This window comes from Aplosporella prunicola (genome assembly GCF_010093885.1).
Source record: "Aplosporella prunicola CBS 121167 unplaced genomic scaffold K452scaffold_8, whole genome shotgun sequence".
NCBI lineage: Eukaryota > Fungi > Ascomycota > Dothideomycetes > Botryosphaeriales > Aplosporellaceae > Aplosporella > Aplosporella prunicola.
The window spans coordinates 171,025-190,867 of NW_022983536.1; the positions used below are offsets into that span (position 1 = coordinate 171,025).

General features: G+C 58.3%; 7 protein-coding genes across 7 annotated transcripts; 3 read left to right on the forward strand and 4 right to left on the reverse strand.

Moving 5' to 3' along the window:
• Window positions 1-1,433: 1,433 nt before the first annotated feature.
• K452DRAFT_159640 (uncharacterized protein) lies at window positions 1,434-4,236 on the reverse strand. Its single transcript, XM_033535653.1, has 4 exons — window positions 4,121-4,236; window positions 3,755-4,018; window positions 2,285-3,701; window positions 1,434-2,207 (listed from the first exon to the last, which is right to left on the reverse strand). Exons 2-4 carry the CDS (start codon window positions 3,998-4,000, stop codon window positions 1,477-1,479), a joined length of 2,394 nt encoding a protein of 797 aa, XP_033399302.1. The 5' UTR covers window positions 4,001-4,018; window positions 4,121-4,236; the 3' UTR covers window positions 1,434-1,476.
• A 337-nt stretch (window positions 4,237-4,573) lies between these two features.
• On the forward strand, window positions 4,574-6,264 carry K452DRAFT_285628 (uncharacterized protein). Its single transcript, XM_033540143.1, has 5 exons — window positions 4,574-4,810; window positions 4,869-5,084; window positions 5,146-5,570; window positions 5,627-6,115; window positions 6,166-6,264. The coding sequence occupies exons 1-4, from the start codon at window positions 4,788-4,790 to the stop codon at window positions 6,103-6,105; spliced, it is 1,143 nt and encodes a 380-aa protein (XP_033399303.1). The 5' UTR covers window positions 4,574-4,787; the 3' UTR covers window positions 6,106-6,115; window positions 6,166-6,264.
• Window positions 6,265-6,618: 354 nt separating this feature from the next.
• K452DRAFT_296601 (uncharacterized protein) lies at window positions 6,619-7,115 on the forward strand (the record flags this gene model as incomplete). Its single annotated transcript, XM_033541927.1, has 2 exons — window positions 6,619-6,746; window positions 6,899-7,115. The coding sequence occupies 2 exons, from the start codon at window positions 6,619-6,621 to the stop codon at window positions 7,113-7,115; spliced, it is 345 nt and encodes a 114-aa protein (XP_033399304.1).
• Window positions 7,116-8,566: 1,451 nt separating this feature from the next.
• K452DRAFT_285630 (uncharacterized protein) lies at window positions 8,567-9,014 on the reverse strand. The gene has a single exon (XM_033540144.1). It carries the CDS (start codon window positions 8,941-8,943, stop codon window positions 8,647-8,649), a length of 297 nt encoding a protein of 98 aa, XP_033399305.1. The 5' UTR covers window positions 8,944-9,014; the 3' UTR covers window positions 8,567-8,646.
• A 1,143-nt stretch (window positions 9,015-10,157) lies between these two features.
• On the reverse strand, window positions 10,158-11,666 carry K452DRAFT_246807 (uncharacterized protein). The gene is made up of 2 exons (XM_033538035.1): window positions 10,470-11,666; window positions 10,158-10,397 (listed from the first exon to the last, which is right to left on the reverse strand). Exons 1-2 carry the CDS (start codon window positions 11,463-11,465, stop codon window positions 10,185-10,187), a joined length of 1,209 nt encoding a protein of 402 aa, XP_033399306.1. The 5' UTR covers window positions 11,466-11,666; the 3' UTR covers window positions 10,158-10,184.
• A 274-nt stretch (window positions 11,667-11,940) lies between these two features.
• On the reverse strand, window positions 11,941-13,177 carry K452DRAFT_350061 (uncharacterized protein). The gene is made up of 2 exons (XM_033545634.1): window positions 12,830-13,177; window positions 11,941-12,758 (listed from the first exon to the last, which is right to left on the reverse strand). The coding sequence occupies exons 1-2, from the start codon at window positions 12,855-12,857 to the stop codon at window positions 12,196-12,198; spliced, it is 591 nt and encodes a 196-aa protein (XP_033399307.1). The 5' UTR covers window positions 12,858-13,177; the 3' UTR covers window positions 11,941-12,195.
• A 340-nt stretch (window positions 13,178-13,517) lies between these two features.
• On the forward strand, window positions 13,518-19,815 carry K452DRAFT_317075 (uncharacterized protein). The gene is made up of 9 exons (XM_033544029.1): window positions 13,518-14,318; window positions 14,518-14,900; window positions 14,951-15,218; window positions 15,284-16,468; window positions 18,389-18,526; window positions 18,642-18,931; window positions 18,985-19,058; window positions 19,110-19,215; window positions 19,274-19,815. The coding sequence occupies exons 1-9, from the start codon at window positions 13,713-13,715 to the stop codon at window positions 19,644-19,646; spliced, it is 3,423 nt and encodes a 1,140-aa protein (XP_033399308.1). The 5' UTR covers window positions 13,518-13,712; the 3' UTR covers window positions 19,647-19,815.
• Window positions 19,816-19,843: the final 28 nt, after the last annotated feature.

Here is a 19,843-nt window from a genome sequence, read left to right on the forward strand (position 1 = left end):
GGACATGGGAATGGTGGACGCGAGCGGCGAGGGCGGAGGCATTGTGTGCGAGTTGGGGAAGTCGGCGCCGCCGCGCATGAGCGGTGTCCCGACGGGCGACGGGAAGGGCGAGTCGACGTCGGCAATCGTCAGGTTTGCGGAGAGAGATGTCAAAAACGCTGGGGGGGGGGTCGCGTGCGTGGTTAGCTCGTTGTTCGTCCCGTTTTTTCTCCCATGGTAGAGGGCATGATGACGTGCTGGGGAGGCCCTGATTGCGACTGCAGGCCTGGGGAAGATAAGAGGGAAGGAGGAGGGGAAAAGGTTGGAATGTGGGGGTTTCTCAGCAACTCACCAGCCGCCGTCTTGGAGCCCGGAATGCTGGAGATGCGCCTGTGCTCTCCAAAGCTATGCACCGCGGTCGTCGTCGTCGTTGTCGCGGTGGTCGAGGAGGCAGCGGCAGCAATAGCGGCGTGATGAGCCTGCAGCGGACCGCTTTTCAGCGTGTTGATGGGCACAGTAGCATGGCGGACCATGGTGAGTAGTCGTGGTACTCGTATTTATACGGGAGTGAGAGTGGTCGTAGTCCAAATTGGATCCTCTTGTCCCGGAGGCAGAAGAGGCATTGGGGCATAATATGAAGACAACGTGCCGCATCAATTGGGTCTTGCGCGTCGAGCCAAGAAATCTGGAGATAGGTGCGATTAGCGCACAGGCGGCGCGGGCGGCGAGTGGGTGCGTCTGGCCCCCGGGCGAAAAACGAGAGGGCAGAGGGCCATCGCGTGACCGGTGCGGCGGGATTGACGCGCGCCAGTGATACACTGCGTGTTGGAAGGGAGAGTGAGGCGTTTGAGCTGAGGAAAGCGAAGGGGACGACGTTGAGGGTACGGTGACGCTCGGAATAGATGGCAGGCTGTGCACCTGCCTCGTGTTTTAATCTATACCTACGGGTAAATTCACCACCTGCACCTGAGACACACCAATCCTGTATATGTAGTTACTGCTACCAAAACATCTACCCTCAACCGCCCAACTCAACCCCCTCGCCCCCATAAAATCCGCGCGGTGTCCCTCTCTCTAATGTGTCGACAATCCTACCCTGTACAAACCACCGCCACTCCCGAGAAAAAGAAAAAGACCAATCGAGACAAGAAACGAACAAAAACATAGCCACCAACCCGCCCTCGACTCGCCCTAGGTTGCTGCAAAAAACGGGAGAATGGAGAAGTGTTTGCCAACAAAGGAAAGACGACGAAAGAACGAACCAAAAAAAAAAAAAAAAAAAAAGCAAAAGCAAGGAAAGAAAAAGAAAAGCGCCAATAAGTACAGCTGTCGTGAATCGTTGCCAACAAAACAAGATCCACCGGTCGCCAATTGTCGAAAACACGCTACTCGCCACCCGTCCTACGTCTAATTTCTTCTGCCATTGTACTCCGCTCAGTGTCCAACGGAGTCTTCGGATCTTCTATTATGTGTCCGCTGTTGGCTTGCGCCGTCCTTTTACTTTCTGCTTGAGTTACCTGTAGCAGCGGCTGTCTGTGCGTTACCTGGCTCGAGAGTGTGAGTGTGGCCCTCGGCCTTGAGCACCTTGCCGCCTTCCACCTGCTGACATTTGGGGGCCGTCTTGACCCACTTATCCTCCAGGATCTCTTCCATTGTCGCGCGCTTCTTGGGATCAATCTCGAGCATCCTGCCGATAATGTGTCGGCTTTCCCTAGGGAGGAGTCTGAGCAGACGCCAAGGACCCTTGATGGTCTGCTGGGCTTGCGGCGAGGCTGCCGAATCCCTTGACGACTTGTGCTCGTGGTTAGAATGCGGGCGATCTTGCTCATGCCCGTTGGGCTTGGTCGAATGACCGTTCTCCTGGTTCTCGTGCTTGCTGCCCGTGTCCTTGGGGTCGACCTGGCTGTTGACCCGGCTGGCCGGTTCGCTCTCGACTCCTCGCTTCGCTCCCGTCTTCTCGTGCTCCTTCAAGTCAATTACGCTCTTGGAGACACCGCCAACCTCTCCCGATCTCCTCGGCTGGGTGTGTTGGGGCCAGTCGCCGGTGTTGGGCGGAGAGACGAAGAGCTTGTACGAATTATCCGATACCCTTGGTGCCTTCCAAGGAAAACGGCGCAATGTCATACAGCAGAAGATGATGGCAATGGACCATATGTCGGTTGGCTGTGGGTCGTATTTTTGGAGATCGTACACTTCGGGTGCAAGGTAGGGATCCGAGCCGACAATGCCTAATGTTGCGTTAGCTCAAGGATGATCTCCGTGATGTCGATAACAATCGGATGATATCGGAGCTTGCTGGACTTACCACTCGCGAGCACTACGTCATTTTCGAACGGATACCTGAAGACCGCAGCACTTCCAAAATCGATAATCTTCATGATCCCGTGCTCGTTGACCACCACGTTGTCCAACTTCAAATCCCTGTGAGCCAAACCCATACTATGGAGGTATACGACGCCACTCAGGATCTGCATCGTGCTGCAGGTGACCTCTTCGCGGCTCATCTTGCCAGTCATGACAATGGCGAAGAGATCATATGGCGCGTATTCCATGACCACAAACCAATTGCCCTTTTCGTGCACCAGGTCCATAGTTTCGATAATGTTACCATGGTGCAACGTTGATCCGATGCAGAACTCGCCAGTGAGCTTCTTCGTGTACTCCTTGTCTGACTCATACGAGTGACGCGCGCGGAATTGCTTGACAGCAAAGACGGTACCATCGCTACTTCTTTTGATAATACGCACCGAACCTCCAGCACCCGAGCCAAGAACTTTGCCAAATTTGCCGTACTTGGCCTCCAGTCCATGATCATCCGCAAACGGAATGGCGACCGAAGAAGGTCTCGAGACAGGGGTGGTAGTGCCGCTCTTGCTGCCACTCTTCCTGAAGGAGCCGGAAGGAGATGTGGGACGGCTCTTGTCCTTGTTCTTGTGTGCTCCAAGCTTGAAGAATCGCTTCAGCTCAGTCATGGAACCATGCTTCTTCTCCAATTGATGAACCCCGTCTTTGTTGTTTTCGCCTTCATGCTTCTTGTGGTGATGCCCGCCGAAGAAAGTGTGTCGCTTCCCATCTTTTTCACCACCGCGAGAACGAGGTAGTGAGGTGGTCGACGACGACGCAGAAGCGTGTCCTCTTGGATCGCGACCACCGAAAAGAAACCTGGGATCTAGAGAAGACCTGGTGGTAAAAGCAGGACGCTTGCTCGATGCATACGGGTCTTCGCTATCGCCCCTCGGGGACATTGCCGGTCTCATGGCGGGGGACTGCGGGGTTGCTGGGGTTCCAGGAGCCGATGCTCCTGAAGCGCTGTTTGGAGATGGCGAAGGGCTCACCCCTTCAGAACCAGGGAGGGAGTCTCCAGAGGGCCCGATGGTGAACCGAGGAGGCTCCTTTGGATGCGCCGGCGTACCCGCTGCTTCCGGCTTGGCACGATGTTGTCGGTCCGTGGACTTCTTCCTGTCATCCTCGGTCGTGGATGTGGATGTTGGGGCAGTATCGTGGGGCGGTGAGACTTCCGGTGTCATGAGACTCGAAGCTCGTGAGCTAGCTCCTCCGGCAGTGCCCGGCTTGCTGTCTCTGGAGTGGCTCTCTCTGGAGTGGGTGGCAGCGGGCGTGAGCGGCGGGGAGTGCATGGTGGAAGCCGGGGGAGAGGGTCTTGGGGATGCCGTAGCGGAGTAGGGCATCGGGGTGCGCTGCCCGGTGGAAGAAGGAGACGGGGCCTACATGACTTATAAGCGTCTGGCGAGAAGACTGAGAAAACTCAGCAGCTTACCCTTGACGCCGGCAGAGAAACGGGCTCGAAGGAGAAGTTCTCCAGCCGGTCTGACTGAAGCCTCTGGTTCTGGGACTGCAGCGACGAAGCAAGAGCGCGCATCTCTTCTTTGGCATCGGGGCCAAGATCTTGCCTTGGCTTTCCTTCCGCACCCGTCATTGTCTCGTCTGGCTCGATCTCCTCGTTATGCGACGCGAAGCGCACACCCTGCTGCAGCGCATCGTCGGCGTCTTCGAGCTTCGACATGGTTGAAGGGAGCTTGGCCTGGCGTGTCGTATTAGAGGGAGTTCGGTAAGACACAAAGGAGCCGTGGACCGGCCGTAAGACGCAAGGATGTCGCATTGACGCAAAAGAGGATCCGCTTACTTTATTACAGCTCGTAGATCGTCGACGAGCTTATTTGGGCGTAATCAAGGCTCGCGGGAGGCGCAATAGTCGTGGATGGATGGGAGACGGGGCATCCGCAGCGCGCGCGCCCTTTGTAGCAACGATGACGTGGACGGGGCAAGCAGCGCAGCTCTTGGGAGGGGGGATGAGCAAGAGGGTGGCAGAGGCGGAGCCAGCGGACGAGGGCAGAGGTGGATGCGAGAGGGCTACGGTCGAGCAGTCGCCCGCGTCATAGGGTGAAGGACTCGATGGGCCGACAGTGGGACCGAGACAAGCGCGGAACAGTCAGCGCGGCGCCGCGGGGAGCTGGCTGGGGTTTGACGATCTCCGTTGACCGTTTCGAGCGGTGGATTGGCGGGCGGGTGGGGAGCTGGGGAGCTGGCAAAGGTTTTTCAGAATATGCTCTGGGAGGAACGTCGTCGGGCTCTCGGCGGGGTGGGAAGACGGCGGGGCGCCAGCCGCGATGGATGATGGCGCCGAATAATGCCTCGCGAGAGAAGAGCCATTTTGCAGACCCAAGATCCCTCTGCACGGGGTTAAATCGGCACACCTCACGCCGATAGCACCAACCTCTCCTGCTCCCTTCCAGCAATCAAAAGCGTCCAGACCGCCCTGCCGAACTTCCGTCTCCACCTCCAAACCAACCATGTTCAACTGGGCGAAACAGCAGTCAGTTCCCAGATGCTCCCTGCCCGCCCCGTCGTGATGCTTACTGCCCCCGCTGCAGGCTGGCCAACGTCGCCGGCACTCAGGAGCCCATCTACGGCCCTGACGCCATCCAGCCCGTCACCAAGCAGGCCCAGGACACGCCCTACACCGAGGTCCAGAAGGATGACCTGAAATGGGTCGCCATGGAGTCGACCTGCGTCGAGACGCAGACTTTCTACATTGTCGCCGACAGCGGTCTGCTAGGCATGGCCCAGGTCATCTACAGCAATGTAGCGTAAGAGCAAAAAATACCCCGCCGTCGCCCCCGATAAAGCTTGCTGACCATCCACGCGCAGAGGCCTGCGGACGACGTGCCAGTTCAACGCCAAGATCTTCTACCAGGACGGCAAGACGCCCAACCTGTGGTCCTCCGACCCGCTTAGCAACACCCGCTTCGACAAGGACAAGTACAACTTTTACGCTGACAACTGCTCGCTCGAGCTGTCGCCCGACGGAAACACCTACACGATCAAGTCCAACACGAACAAGCAGAGTATTGTGAATCTGACCTTCACCAAGGTCGCGCCGGGCTTTGTTGTGGGCAAGAACGGCTACAGCTACTTTGGAACCGACCCCGCCAAGCCGTGGGGCAGCATGCGCCATGCCTTCTGGCCCAGGTGCAAGGTCGAGGGTAGCATTCTGACCCAGGCCGGCGAGGTCAACATGGGCGGCAGGGGTCTCTTCATTCACGCGCTTCAGGGCATGAAGCCGCATCACGCAGGTACGGGCCGATTGTACATGAGATGATGAGCAGGTGTGGTCTGACCGGTGCTACAGCTGCCCGTTGGGACTTTGTCAACTTCCAGTCCCCCTCGTACTCTGCCATCCTGATGGAGTACGTCACTCCTCCCTCGTACGGCTCGACGGTCGTCAGCGTCGGCGGTGTCGCGACCGATGACAAGATCATCTACGCCGGCGCCACCAACTCGGCGAAGCACGTCGAGAAGAAGCAGGACACGGAGAACGACTGGCCCGAGCCGGTTGCCACGGCGTACACGTGGGACGGCAAGTCGAGCGACGGCCAGGCTTTCCACGCCGAGGCTGCCGGTTCGCTGGGTCCGCGCATCGACCGCGTTGACGTCATGGCCGAGGTCCCCGGCTTCGTCAAGGCCATCGTCGCCAGCGCCGCCGGCACCAAGCCTTACATCTACCAGTACGCGCCGAAGCTGACCATCAAGGTCAAGGTCGGCGACGAGGAGAAGGAAGAGGAGGGAACTCTCTTCACCGAGGCCACTTTCATCTCGGGAGAGTACTGATGGACTACCGGTACAGCATGTTCTTGACGCACGCGCAACGCTGACCTAATTCATTAATAGCTCGATGATACGACTGTTGAGGAGAGCATCTTCACGTTCGTTGGTCGGGATGAATGGTTGGAACGAAATGACTTAGAGGAATGAAGGCTTTTTGTATATTCACTCGCTTTGGATAACGGGCGGAACATAGCATCTTGTAATATCGTTCGACAGGGACGACAGGCCGGCCAAACGCAGAAATGTGAGGGTACTGTCTGGCCGCCTGTGTTGGATTGTCTGGTTACGGGAGTGGAGTACACTTTTTTGGTCTGCTAGATTGGTTCTCCTTTTAAAATCCTACCACGCTTCACTTCAACTACTTTACTTCACTTTGCTTTGACACTTTCTTACTATGTTCATGTGTTACGCTTGTTTCCCTACACCTTCCCCCTCAACCTCGACTTGCCTTCCTCCATAACACTTTCCCTTTACGCCACCCTCCACACATCACACTGCACGCCTGCCCTTGTCAACATGTCTACTTCGAAGAAGAAGATCCAGATCCCGGCCAAACACATAGGCGCCGGAAAGTCTCCTGCCTACCGTCGCCACAGAAAGATCCTCAAGGATAGCATCCTTGGTGTGACGCGTCCCTCCATCCGGTATGTCGTCTCCCTCCGTCTACCTACCTACCTGTCTCCCATCGCGCGTCTTCTCTCCTCACCTCACCTCACCCAACCAGCCCACACACCCATTCCATCTACAAACAACCACTACACACATACTGTTGAACAGTCACTGACAGAACCAACAGGCGGATCGCCCGTCGTGCTGGCGTCTACAGAATTTCGGAGCCGATCTACAACAGCTTACGCGAGGTCATCAGGACCAAGCTCTACGAGCTGCTGCGTGCCATCGTCACCGTCGTCGAGTACCGCGACCGCAAGACCGTGACTGTTGCCGACGTCGTGTGGGTCTTGAAGCGCCAGGGCCGTGCCATCTACGGTTTCGGTGAGGGCGAGAGGGTCTGAACGGGCAAGACGACACGGACTACGCTACGTTACGCTATGTAACTATGCCATGCAGAGCTACAATATGCTTTCGTCTGGCTGAAGCGCGAGTTCAGGTTTTGACGTTTCCGACACTTTCGGTTCTGAGCTGGATCCTTTGTCTCTATGGCCACAAATCACAAACAAAACCCACACTCAGTAACGCTTTGCGACAACGAATACCCTGGTTTCTACTGGATTGTCTGTCTTTATGGCTACACACAAAAAAACATACACAGTAACGACTTGATCAACGATTAACGAACACCCCGGACTGTTTTCCCTCTTCACGCCTTTCGCGCCCCTCTTGTCGCCATGGCGCAAACACCGAACACGCCGACATGGACTCTGCTTTACATGTCCTGCACTTGCATCTGCATTTTCTTCTTTTCTGTGTGTCTCCTCTCACCGTTTCTTTGCCATGCAGATATGGCTTAGATACTCCTTATGTAGTACATACAGGATGAGAGTAGATGAGAAAGCAGAACAGAGATTTGATGTACTGGGACTGTCCATCAGTGGGTTGAGAAGTGAACTGTTGACAATGTGTCCAGGTCGTGACATGCAAGAAGTGAGTTTTATGGGACTTGTAACTCACTGATTTGGGATGGCCCCTGATATTTTCCACATCCTGTGTGGTGCTACACCTGCTAAATGTTATGAATTACCCTTGCGCTCTTATGTATCCTCGTCTTGGTAAACGTTTGAGTTTACTCGTGCCCTTGTATTTTTTAATTTTTATACTCTTATATGCTTTATATTTTTATTTATATATTTTATGTATATATTTGCAAACTCCTTTGTATCCTAGCATTTTTTTGCTTTTAAAGCTACCTAGCGACTATTGGCCGTAGCGTCGTAGCCTATCATACGTTCCCAAGGAGCATTTGGTGGGTATAGTCGAATCTACTTAAGAAGTGGCTGAGGGGTGGGCGACTTATCCAGTGCCTTCTGCATGTGATTGGACGTGGTGACGTGGTCGAATAGTATTGTCCCTCACATTTTGGCCGACAAACCTGTCGCACAAGAGAGACAAACACGAACGGGACAGGACAATTGCTCAGCGCAAACCCGCATGCCAGCAAACGGTGAAGGAAAGCAAGATCATGTGGCTCGTTAGCGGCGCAAACGCAGCAAGCCACGCCCTGGCCATATGTATATAGCCAAGCATGCATATGCCAGCCATGGAATTCCTCTCCGCTCTCCGCAAACTAAACAACACACAGAGACGCTAGCCCGCACGACCAGCACTCACACCAAAGCACCAGCAGCCTCTCTCCAGACTCCGGCCCCCGGCTTCCCGCACAACCACACACAGCTAGGCCGCAGCGACGGCGGCCGGCCGCCTCCAAAGCAGCAGCAGCAGCAGCACACGACTAGGTCTGCGCCATGGCCAGCGCAGCCGCGCTCCCCGGCTGCGTCAATCGCGGCCTCTGGACGTGCCATCGCTGCGGCGTGTGGACCAACACCTGGAGCCGCGCGGCGTGCTGGTCGTGCCGGCACGGGTGTTGCGCTACCTGCTTTGCGGCGTGGGAGCGGGGTATGCGCGCGCCGCGGGGGTGCCGGAACGAGGCGTATGTTGGTGGGAGAGCGGGGTCTGAGGTGCCGAGGGGGAACGCGTCGTGGCCGGATATGCGCTTTTGGGTTTGGCCTTGAGTGTGGGTTTGGTGGTGATGGGGGTTGGGTTCAGAGAGGAAGGAGGGCATGCGTGGGCGCTTGGGCTAATTTGGGAAGTCTTTGTCTTCTTTGTCTGTGGGGTTGGCGTAGACTTTTGGTGAATCACTGCATTGTTATGCCTGACGAGGGACATGTTTTCTAAAAACATGTCATGTCCACAGATTCGTCTCAACAATATGTTTTACAGAAGCAGTGTAGGCACTATATAAACAATCATCGTACTTCTCCCATCGAGCCCATCACCAGCACACAAGACAGCTTCGCAGAGCACCAAAAGCCCTACGCGCCTATACAACGCACTCAAACGCACTCTTTCAGCAACCCACCAAAAACAACCAACCACCAAGCAACCATGTGGCGCTGCTGCCAGTGCTACCACCAGAACTCGGACGTGGCGAAGTCCTGCCAGAGCGGAGAGTGCACGCACCGCCTGTGCTGCAACTGCCCCTGTCTCTTCATCGACAAGGCCGTCCGCTTCATCGGCTCCCTGGTCCCGGGCAGCCTGCTCAAGAATCGGGGGCGTGGATGAGATGTGATGAGATTCCGAGTACAGCAGCCCGCAGCGTCTCTAGACGCAAGTAGAGGCTCTGCTAGGTAAGGTAAGTTTCCGCTGTTTCAGTTCGTCTGTCCTGCGTCTAGCACCGCAAGCTTTCTACTAGCGGTTTGGCGCGCCCGTCTCATCCCCAAAGAAACCGGAACAAACGTATAAAAAATAAAAAGCGTAAATCGCAGGAAAAGGGGCTTTGAAGCATCGTAAAAGATGCTCTAAGACCCCATCCCAAAAAACAGAAAATACACTAAAACGAAAGGCGCCCCGGTCTCTTTTCGAAGAGGCGGTTGGGCGCCGGAACTGAATACATTTTGTCCTCATGATGGTGATTCGTCTCCAGCGTTGAACCAAGTGATAAGCAGAATCGTCGTCTCCACCGCCTGCGAGCCCAATACTCGATGCCTCTGTCGGATGGCGCTGGTGGCATATATGGTTTGTGGTGAGGTGGAGGGGAGCTAGCCGGCCGGTTATTTTGATCTTAATTATGGAGTGTAGGCTTGACGAGTTAGACTAGGCGTGGCCGTCTGCGTGCTGCTGTTTCTACGTAAACAAGCTATGAGTGAGGATACTGTTTCTCGTAAGCAAATGCCGGCCGCAAGTCCAAAGAGCTCAGTGAAGACTGAAGAGAAAAAGAGGGTGCACGAGCAACCATGAATATGCATGCCATACTACGGCCAGAGGGGAAATAATCCCCGCAGTGAGCAGTACTCTGTAGAAGCGAACGTATGCCAAATTGCTATGAAGCTAGGTATAATTGTAGCATCTTCAATATCTACATTAAGTTGTAACAACAACAACAACCCCCTCCTCACTCACTCACTCACTCACTCAGCCCCCACCCCCCCATCAACAACCCTTTCGCCCTTCTCCCTTTGCTCAAGCAAAAACAGCATGCGGTCCGCGAAGCTCTTGCCCCCGCCGGGCTCGAAGCGCTCTTGCAAGCTATCCCACGTCATCTTCATGAGCATCTCGGCGCGCGGAAACATGTGCGATTCGTACTCACGCACCGCGGCGTCCAGGGCTTCCTTGGTCCAGTCCTCTTTCAGTTGACCCTTTACCGCATCCTCGGCCCCCTCCCCTAACCCCTCTCCCCCACACAAGGCCTTGACAATTGCCTCGGCCAACTCGACCGCGTCGCCCATGCCCGCGTTCACGCCCTCGCCCGCAAACGGCGTCATCAGGTGCGCGGCGTCGCCCACGAGCGTCACGCCGCGGCGATGCGGCCAGCGCGCGCCCACGGGCAGCATGAACAGCGGCCTCGGGCTGGCGCGGCAGTCGCACGCCTCGACGAGCCTCCGCAGCTCGGGCGCAAACGCCTCAAACTCGGGCAGCAGCGCCGCCTTGGCCTGCCCGACATCCGTCCAGTCGACGCCCTGCGCGCCCAGCCACCCCTCGCCGCGCCGCACAAACGCGTACACGCAGATGCTGCCCGTCCCCGAGCGCTGCGCCGCGATGCACGCCCCGCCGCCCGCCTCCTCGCCCCATACAAACACCGTGCCCGAGCCCACCAGCGCGTCCACGTCCGGCGCCGTGGCTGCCGGGTCCTGGATCCAGAGCTCGGCGCCGCTGACGCCGGCGTAGAAGGGCGCGAGCGTGGACACGGCCGGGCGGACGCGGGACCAGGCGCCGTCTGCACCGACAATCAAATCGAAGCGCTCTTCGCTGCTGCTGCTGCCGTCGTCGGCGGCAAAAAAGCGCACCGTGCCGGCGTCGGCGTCGACGTGGGCGACGCGCCTGCCCCAGCGCACCGCCTCGCCCGGCAGCGAGTCCCTTAGCAGCTGGACCAAGACGGGGCGGTCGATTTCGGGGCGGCCGGCGTCGGCGCCGCGCAAGTCGAGCAGCGAGGTCCCGGCGCGGTCGAGCATGCGCACGTCTTGGCCGTCGTAGCGCGCGTGCGCCTGGAACTGCGGCCACAGGCCCGCGAGGCGCAGCGCGCGCTGCCCGGACGTCTCGTGCAGGTCGAGCGACCCGCCCGCCGCGTGCTGCGTGTGCGGGGAGGCGGCTTTCTCGAACACGGTGCTCGGGATGCGGTGGTTGTGGAGGAGGCGCGCGAGCGTGAGGCCGGCGGGCCCGGCGCCTATGATGGCGATTCTGGGGGCGGCCATGGTGGTGGTGTCGTGTTGGGTGGTAGATGAAAGAGAGAGAGAGTGTGTGTGTGTGGTTTTAGAGCTTCCAAAGAGAGGGGAGAAGTACGCTTGAGTGCTTGCTTGCTTGCTTGCAACCTACCACGCACCTCACGCACCCTCACTTCTTATACCGCAGACCCTACCCAACCCGCACGCATCCCCCCTCGGGATAACAACCCCATGGCCCATATTCACCACAACACCGACGCGACCCAAAGGCCGACCGCACTAGCTCTTTTATTTAATTTGTTGTGTAGGCAGCTGAGACCGGGCCTGTGCTGGGCTTACTTGGTTGATTGATTGGTTGATTGAATAGGAGGAGTGCCTACCTAGTGTGGGTTTGAGTTTGCGTTTGCGTTTGCGGAGAAGGAAGGATGGCGGGCCGTCGGGGAATTGGCTTAACCCCGAGCAGCGACGCATGGACCCAAGTCAGCAAAGGAATAAAATAACTAAACGCGTGCAACCTAGCCATTGATTATCCCAGCGAACTAGCTAGCTAATAACCTTATCTGCAGGCAAGTAGAGCTGCTTATGTTGCTTATGTCTGTATGTATGTATGTGTACACTTAATGTAGTAAGTATAGTATAGAACGCGTGTAGACCGCATATGAACGCCGCCGCATCGCATCGCATCGCTGCACTGCGGCCTGTCCTGTTTTGTCCTTTCCTTTCCTTTCCTTCCCCTTGCCCTACCTTCCCACCCAACCAACTAATCCTCCCAAACACTCCTCTTGGCACTCTCCTCCCTCTCCCTCTCCCTCTCCCTATCCTCGCGTTCCCTCTCCCTCCTCTTCCTCTCCTTCTCCCTAACCGCGCGATCAAACTCCCGCTCCTCCTCGGTCCGCTTCGGCGCCCGCACCCCCAGCGCACCCGCTATGAGCCTGCCCGCCACGGCCGTCGTTTTCTCGGGGCGGCGCGCAGGTGGAGACGTCGGTCTTGCGCCAGCGTTGCCTCCGCCCACGGCGCCATAGTACGGCGAATCCCACACATCCTCGGCGGCCTTGATGCCCGACTCGGGCGACGCGGGCGTGGGCGGCGGCGCCAGCGGTCCCTCGCTTGCCTTGAGCTTGGGTGCGGCTGCGTCAGCAGCTCCCAACGACGACGACGACGCGGCAGCCGTGGGGGTTGCGGCGCCCGAGCCTTCACCGTCCGAGTCGGCGTCGTCTTCCCAGGAGTCGGCGACGGTGGTGGTGTTGGATTTGGGCTTCCCGACTATGGCCGAAGGCTCGGTCGACGTGCTGATCTTGAGCGTGCTGAGCGTGGAGGCGAGGTCTGTGGGGGGTGTTAGTGCGTGCGTTGCGTTGCGTTGCGTGGTGTGAGATGGAAGGGAGGGGAGGACGCACCCTCGGAGGGGATGGCGGTGGATGCCATTGTTGGTTGGGGTTGGGGTGGTGGTGGAAGTGGAGGATGTATGTAAGGTAGTAGTGGACGTGAACGTGCCGACCAGACGCAGCCAACGCGGAGGAGCTGCGTTGCGTGATGCGGAGGAATCGGGGGGGGGTGGAGGTCGGTCGGCAGGTAGTAGGAGTAGCGTGGTCGACTCGATCTCACGATCGGTCTTAAGAAGAAGAACTAAGATTGGGATTGGACCTAAGGAAGCAAAGAAGAACCACAGCAGTCGCACAGGAAGGAAGCAAGGGGAACGCTTGCAAGCAAGCCCTTGGTCGTTTCTATAAAAATCGCAAAAGGCTTGCGCGTTGCGGGAGCTGGTCGACAAAGGCCTCGAACCTACTCGTACGGGGCTGGATACTCCGGGGTTTCCGCCGAGCTGCATGTGGGGATGCATGGGCAGGCCATGACGCCATCGATCGCTGTGTGCCTCGGGGCCTGCCTGGGGATTTGGATTGATTGCCTGCCCTGCACCCTGCCCTGCACCCTGCCTGCACCCTGCCTGCACCCTGCCCCTGCGTCGTCTCCGGGTCTTTCGCCTATGCAATGTACGCACCTGCGCGTGCTGCGGCACAGCACACACGCCGGGCGGGCACTTCTAATATGGAAGCGCGCCCTGCTCTCGCTCGCTCCGCGTGTTTTGCTCTCGTTCCCTACCTCCTGTTTGTTCATCGCAGCGTCCGCCGCGCCATCCTGCACATACTACATAGTTACCTACAGTACTGTACTCGATACTTCGTACACGCGCGCGGGGGGCCTGCCCAACCCAACCCACTCTTGTAGATCGCCGCCACCCCCATCTAACTAAACCACCGCCCCAAGGTCCGCCCGCCGACCATGGCCCCGCGAAGCCTCGCGCGCCTGCCATCCCTCCGCCGATCGCCATATCCCACCAGCAGGCGCCTCGCAACCTGCTGTCCCCACTCCCAATCACCCATCTTGCCCAGCCAGCAGCGGGCCAGCAACGCAGCCTCCTCATCCGCGCGCAGCACGGGCCGGCGCGCGCAATCCACGTTCACGGCGGCGGCGGCGTTGGCGGCGGAGGAAGAGGAGGAGGAGGAGGAGGAGACGGCGCCATTGTCCCCGCCCCCGCCCTCATCGCGCTACGCATCAACGCTGCCCAACCTGCGCCTGCACGCGGGCACGCGCGTCATCTTCCAGAACTTCAAGGGCCGGCTCGCGACAGCCAACGCAGCCGAGTCGCTGGCCTGGGGCACTTGCGTCGTCGGCGGCGTGCACGCGGGCGCCGCGCCCGGCGACGAGCATCTCGGGCTGCCGGTGCTGGGCAGCGTGCGCGAGGCCGTGGCCCTGCTGCAGCCGGACGCGACGGGCGTCTATGTCGGCGCGGGGCAGGCTGCTAGGGCGATTGAGGAGGCGGTCGAGGCCGAGGTCCCGCTTGTGGTTGCCGTCGCGGAACATGTGCCTTTGCATGACATGCTGAGGGTAGGTTGGCGTCTCGTATAGGTGTGGGTGGGGAGTCGGCACTGTTTGTCGCCGGCGACCTGCTTGGCTAGCTAGCGTGTTCTGTAGTAGTGGTGGTGGTGGGGTTGATGATGAAGCTGCTGCTGCTGCTGTTGTTGTTGTTGTGTAGGAAGGGTGGAAGGCATCTAGGTACCGCAGTCCCCGTACTAAAGCCACCCAGATCCACGCGATCCTGTCCACGCAAACGCGCACCCGGCTCGTCGGCGCCAACGCACCGGGCATCATCTCGCCTCTCGCGCGGTGCCGCATCGGCTTCCAGCCACTCAACTGCTACGCGCCGGGCAGCGTGGGCATCGCAGCCAAGTCGGGGACGCTGAGCTACGAAGCGGCGGCGTCACTCACGCGCGCAGGCCTGGGCCAGAGCCTGTGCATTGGCGTTGGCGGCGACGTCCTGCCCGGGACGGACTTTGTCGACGCGCTGAGCGTGTTTGAGGACGACGACGAGACGCAGGGCGTTGTGCTTGTGGGGGAGATAGGCGGGCGCGCCGAGGAGGAGGCCGCCGCTTGGATTAAGGCGTATAGGAAGCGCTGTGTGCGGCCGAAGTGAGTGTGCCTGTTTTGGTTGCGCGGATGTGCTGATTTTCTCTTTCTAGACCGATTGCTGCGCTCGTGGCTGGCCTCCAGGCGCCCCCCGGCCGTGTCATGGGTCATGCGGGCGCGTTTGTCGTCCCGGGGGATAGGGGCGCCAGGATTAAGTACCAAAAACTCCAGGAAGCGGGGGCGGTCATGGTCGATCATCCTGAGAAGTTTGGGACTGTGATGAAGCAACTGCTGGCAGAGAGTAACAGAATTCGAAGCGCTCATGGCAGTGGAGTAATTGGGACGAGGAGTAACAGAATTTGGAGCGCTCATGGCAGTGAAGTAAGTGTCTGTTCTGGGAAGAGGAAGAGGTAGGCAGAATACGTACTGATTGATACACGACGCAGCTTCCCTCATTCACCACCACCAAGTACCGTGGCTACCACACCACCACCACCAGACGTCCCACCGTTCCCTCCACATCATACGCCCCCAAGCCCGCCTCCCCCCAACGCCGCAGCTACAGCATGTACCTCCCCGAGGACAGTGGCACCGCGCTCCTCGCCCAGCACGACATGCAACTGAAGACGGTTCACGCCATAACGCTAGGCATAACCATTGACCAGGCCTCGCGCAGCCCGGCCTTCTTCTTCTCCTTCACCTCGCCACCCTTCCCCAACTCCACCTTCCTCGTGCGCATCGACGCCCTCACCGGCCCCGACGACGCCGCCACGCTCGAGCAAGCCGAAAACTGCCTCTACCGCGCAAGCACAGTACGGCAGGTGCGCGACCAGAAGGAAAGCTGGAACGATGGCGTCCCGCCGCTCGTTCAGGTTCCCGAGGACTGGGCCGGCAGACTCCACGTCCGCGCCCTGCTGCTCAAGCTCTGGCGCGTCTTTGTGGACGCTGAGTGCGTAAGCATCAGCCTGCGCGCTCGCGTGAACCCCGACCCCGCGGTCGAGAACCCGGTGATGGAGCTGTGGCGGCCGGAAATCATGCTCGACGGCGGGGCTCTCAGTCGCGAGAAGCAGGTAGTAGGGGAGGCGCAGAGCGGGGACGCTAGCGAGACAGCAGCAGCAGCAGCAGCAGCAGCAGCGACTTCTGGCGCGGGCGGCGGAGAAGGCGGTAGTGCCAGCGAAGGCAGTGCGGTTGACGCGTTCGTGGCCGCGTACGAAGAGGCTGCCCGCCACGGCATCGTGTACACTTTGCTTGGGGACGGCAAGGGCGACAGCGCCAGATACAGCGTCGGCACGGTGGTGAACGGGGCCGGGCTGGCGATGAACACGGTCGACGCGCTGGCGCAGCACAGCAGCGCCGAGGGCGGGCGCGCTGCCAACTTCCTGGATACGGGCGGCAAGGCTACCCCTGAGACGGTGCTCCTGTCGTTCAAGCTCGTGCTCGCGGATCCCCGCGTCAAGGTCATATTTGTGAATATTTTTGGCGGCCTGACCCTCTGCGATATGATTGCGCAGGGGATCTTGCTTGCTTTTCACGAGTTGAAGCTAAAGGAAAGAGGCATTCCCGTTGTGGTGAGGTTGAGGGGCTCGAATGAGGAGGAGGGCCTGCAGCTTATTAGGGAAAGTGGCGTCGGCGTTTATGCGTGTGATGGGTTTGCTGAGGCGGCGAGGATGTGTGAGGGGTTTTCTAGGGTGGTGGCTGGGATGGAAAAGAAAGGGAGTAATAGGTAGGTTGGCTGGTTTGGATGAGAGGTGAGGTAAGGTGTGATGGGAGGAGTGGGGTTGGTTCATGACTTAGTCTTTACGCTGTCGCCTTTGTGTCCTCGTGCTCTTGTTTGTTTATCATACCCTTGTATTTGATACCCATTCAGATAATATTGTACCCTCACACCTCCTCACCTTGGTAACCGCATAGCAACTATCGACGTGCAATCATCCCTCCCTTAACGGTCCCTCTCCGCACGGCTCTCTTCCTCCACCGTCTTTAACAGCACCAGTCCCAGTACACCTGCCACGCTTTGACGTTCGGGTCCTCGGACCGAGCGTACGTAGTGTTATAACTCCATATAGCCACAGAAAGAGTGCTTGGTCGGTACATTAAACACAATCTACTAGACAGTCAAGGCGCAAGCAAGCCAGCCAGAAAGAGCAAGCAAATTACCATCCAGAGCCTTGCCCACTATAAAGAGCCAACAGCAGCCAGCCAAGCAGGCAACAACCAGCCACCCGCCAACCAGCAGTGCCGGCGTGCCATAGACCTTATTCCACACCTCAAAAATGCTCAAAAGCCCTCAACCCCATCGCACCGCAGCAACGAGCCCAAAAAAGCTACACCAAGCCCTACCCAAATAACCTCACCGTATCTCCACCGCCTCAACGCCGTCTTCACGCCGCGTGTCCACCTTCACAAGCACCCCCCAAGCCCAGCCTTCTTAGGAGTATGTCCACCACACACACAGACACACACACGTAGTAAGCGCGCCATGCCTCGTGGCTCTCTGCGCCGCAGCCACACGAGCCAGTCACGCACACCCATACATCCACACATACGAACGAACAAACTCAAATGTCTCCCCGAACGAACTCCACGAACATGCAGCAAGCACACTCACGCAGGGAATGGCTAAGCTTCTCACTTACCAGCCAGCTGAGCCACGCCTCCAGCAGCTCCATAGCCCATCAGCAATACGGCGGGTCCAGCGGCGAGGGCTTGCTTCGCCCTTGTGATGCCAGCTGCTACATAGTTGCCTACCGCCAGTGCTCTCGCTGCCACCACAAAGTATGTGCTGCGGAGTATGTAGCGCGCTCCAACTAGGAGGAGGAGCAGGAGTAGAAGTACAGTAAGCGCATCATCCAGCATTGGAGTTGGGGTCGGATGGGCAAACGACCCTCCCGGCCCAGCACGCGCACAGCACCGAGAAGATGAACGGCAGACAGTCTCGCAGCGCGCGCGCCCATGGAGGCCCAGGGCGCCCGAACCGGGCTAGCGCGGCCCGACGCGCCTGGCGCGCGGGGATCAGGGAGCGCGCGGGCGCGGGCCACAGGGCGACGGAAAGAGGGAAACGCCGTTATTAGCAGCAGAAGCGCACGCACGCACATTCAGGCGGAGAGACTGAAGCGGCCGCGTCGGACCAGGTACTCTAGAGAAGAGACAGGACGTCGAGGGCGGTGACGTGGAGATGGGGAACGGCGGCGTTTTTGGCTGCGGCGATCCATGGCGCTGTGCCACAGTGCGGAGAGACTGAGTTGCCCGACCGACCGCGAGCCCGCATTGGGCGGCGTCGTCGGAGAGTTTTCTTCCATCAGTGAGCAAATACGGATGCCAGCGGCTTGCCTGACTACTGAGTCCCGCTGTCTGACTTTGACACATACACATGCCCTGGCGCCGATCAACGCGGCTGTGAAATAATCAGAGGAATAGGAGTGGTGCGCCTGTACCTTGGTGCTTTCCGCCGCGCGAGTTTAAATACTCGACGTGCCGTGCTGCTTATTTTTGTTGTCCCTCATATCACTCGTGCCAGTTTCCTTGCTTGCTCCTGCTACTGCCTATACCAGCTCCAATTGAGCGAGGAAAGAGAAGACATCATGGGTTTTGTTAACTTGGTGAAGCCGGTGTCGACGCGGCCTGTATCTGCGACGGTGCGCGCCGAGAAGGTCAAGGTGTGGGGGTTGTTGCCTATGGGGCTTATTGCTGTGAGTAGCCTGCCATGTTGCTGTCTTCCATGTCGCTTGTCACGCAGGTTTGCGGATCCGTGCTTTGCGCAACTAACCACCACATATGCGAAAACCAAACTGACAGTCTCTCCAGCTCGTCAAAAGCCAGCTCTCCCTCTCATCATGGCTCGCCGTCGGCGCGTGCTTGCAGACCCTGACCTATGCGCTTCTGGGCCGCATCGCCCTGGTCCCCGCCTTTCTGCTCCTCTTCTACCGCGTTGTTGACACAGCACTCATCACCAAGGGCTCGCGCCCTAACCATCTCATGGACGGCGTTATCAAGAATAAATTCGCCGCCCATTTCCCGGATGCGGCGGGTAACTACGGTGACAAGCCTGCTGACAGAGAGGTTGTCGTCTTCATGATCGGCGCGCGCTTCAACCAGTACGTATTGTAGCTTCGGCACGCTGACACACCCCGCTAATGCATCCCCGCAGCCCGCTCGGTATTTTTAGTCCTGGAGGTAAAGAGTTGGGCGAATTCACCACCAAGCTGCATACTGATGTTGAAGGTAAGAAACACGACCTCAGCACCGAGATCCAGAGCTAACAGTGTGCGGCAGCGCGGGCCGAGGAGTATGGTCTCCTAGGCCAGACCTCATACACTGTGAGCGGCGATCGCCCATCGAAAAACGAGCTGATGACGGTCATGTACTTTGAAAGCACCGAGTGAGTCACAGCTCCACTTCCCCATCTGCTGCCGAGTTTCCTCTAACCGTGCCGCCAGGGGCCTGCACAAGTTCGCACACGACCCGCTACACCGCGAGGCCTGGAACTGGTGGAACACGCACCTGGCCAAGCTGGCGCACATCAGCATCTGGCACGAGGTGTACCGCTCCCCCGCCGGCCACTGGGAAGGCATCTACGTTAACTCGCATCCGCGCGGTCTGACCGCCACGACGGTCCCCATTACGGTGCACGATGGTGCTGATGACCTCAAGACTGGCTCAGAGGTGTACGCCTATCCGATTGTCGATGCTCGCCGCGGCCTCATGAAGACCAGTGCGGGCCGTATGTCGGCTTACGGGTCAGCTGCCAACGAGCACGACAAGTACAATGACGATCCGTATGCGAATTACGGAAGGCTGAGTCCGCAATAAACATTTTGTCGGGTAGATAAGTTATTTCCTGTACGATGAGTTGTACGGTGCCGTTTTCTCTCCTATCTTATTAGATTCTTGATTCTCCTATCGTTTTCAGTTGGGTTTGGTCGTGCGGTTAATAGGGAAATATTGGGACAATTAAAGGCGGAAATCGCATTTACAAAGGAAATGAGATTGAGTTAAATCAATCGTAG

What these genes read in the sequence shown, in the direction of transcription:
- K452DRAFT_159640 (XM_033535653.1), bottom strand. Translation starts at nt 4,000, where the DNA reads ATGTCGAAGCTCGAAGACGCCGACGATGCGCTGCAGCAGGGTGTGCGC. An exon ending in TTTCTCTGCCGGCGTCAAGG is followed by an intron (nt 3,702 to 3,754) that starts GTAAGCTGCTGA and finishes TAAGTCATGTAG; the next exon opens with GCCCCGTCTCCTTCTTCCAC. An exon ending in TGACGTAGTGCTCGCGAGTG is followed by an intron (nt 2,208 to 2,284) that starts GTAAGTCCAGCA and finishes ACGCAACATTAG; the next exon opens with GCATTGTCGGCTCGGATCCC.
- K452DRAFT_285628 (XM_033540143.1), top strand. Translation starts at nt 4,788, where the DNA reads ATGTTCAACTGGGCGAAACAGCA. An exon ending in TTCAACTGGGCGAAACAGCA is followed by an intron (nt 4,811 to 4,868) that starts GTCAGTTCCCAG and finishes CCCCCGCTGCAG; the next exon opens with GCTGGCCAACGTCGCCGGCA. An exon ending in GTCATCTACAGCAATGTAGC is followed by an intron (nt 5,085 to 5,145) that starts GTAAGAGCAAAA and finishes ATCCACGCGCAG; the next exon opens with AGGCCTGCGGACGACGTGCC.
- K452DRAFT_285630 (XM_033540144.1), bottom strand. Translation starts at nt 8,943, where the DNA reads ATGTCCCTCGTCAGGCATAACAATGCAGTGATTCACCAAAAGTCTACG.
- K452DRAFT_246807 (XM_033538035.1), bottom strand. Translation starts at nt 11,465, where the DNA reads ATGGCCGCCCCCAGAATCGCCATCATAGGCGCCGGGCCCGCCGGCCTC. An exon ending in TCGAGTTGGCCGAGGCAATT is followed by an intron (nt 10,398 to 10,469) that starts GTCAAGGCCTTG and finishes CAACTGAAAGAG; the next exon opens with GACTGGACCAAGGAAGCCCT.
- K452DRAFT_350061 (XM_033545634.1), bottom strand. Translation starts at nt 12,857, where the DNA reads ATGGCATCCACCGCCATCCCCTCCGAGG. An exon ending in CACCGCCATCCCCTCCGAGG is followed by an intron (nt 12,759 to 12,829) that starts GTGCGTCCTCCC and finishes CACCCCCCACAG; the next exon opens with ACCTCGCCTCCACGCTCAGC.
- K452DRAFT_317075 (XM_033544029.1), top strand. Translation starts at nt 13,713, where the DNA reads ATGGCCCCGCGAAGCCTCGCGCGCCTGCCATCCCTCCGCCGATCGCCA. An exon ending in AAGCGCTGTGTGCGGCCGAA is followed by an intron (nt 14,901 to 14,950) that starts GTGAGTGTGCCT and finishes TTCTCTTTCTAG; the next exon opens with ACCGATTGCTGCGCTCGTGG. An exon ending in ATCGGCGCGCGCTTCAACCA is followed by an intron (nt 18,932 to 18,984) that starts GTACGTATTGTA and finishes GCATCCCCGCAG; the next exon opens with CCCGCTCGGTATTTTTAGTC.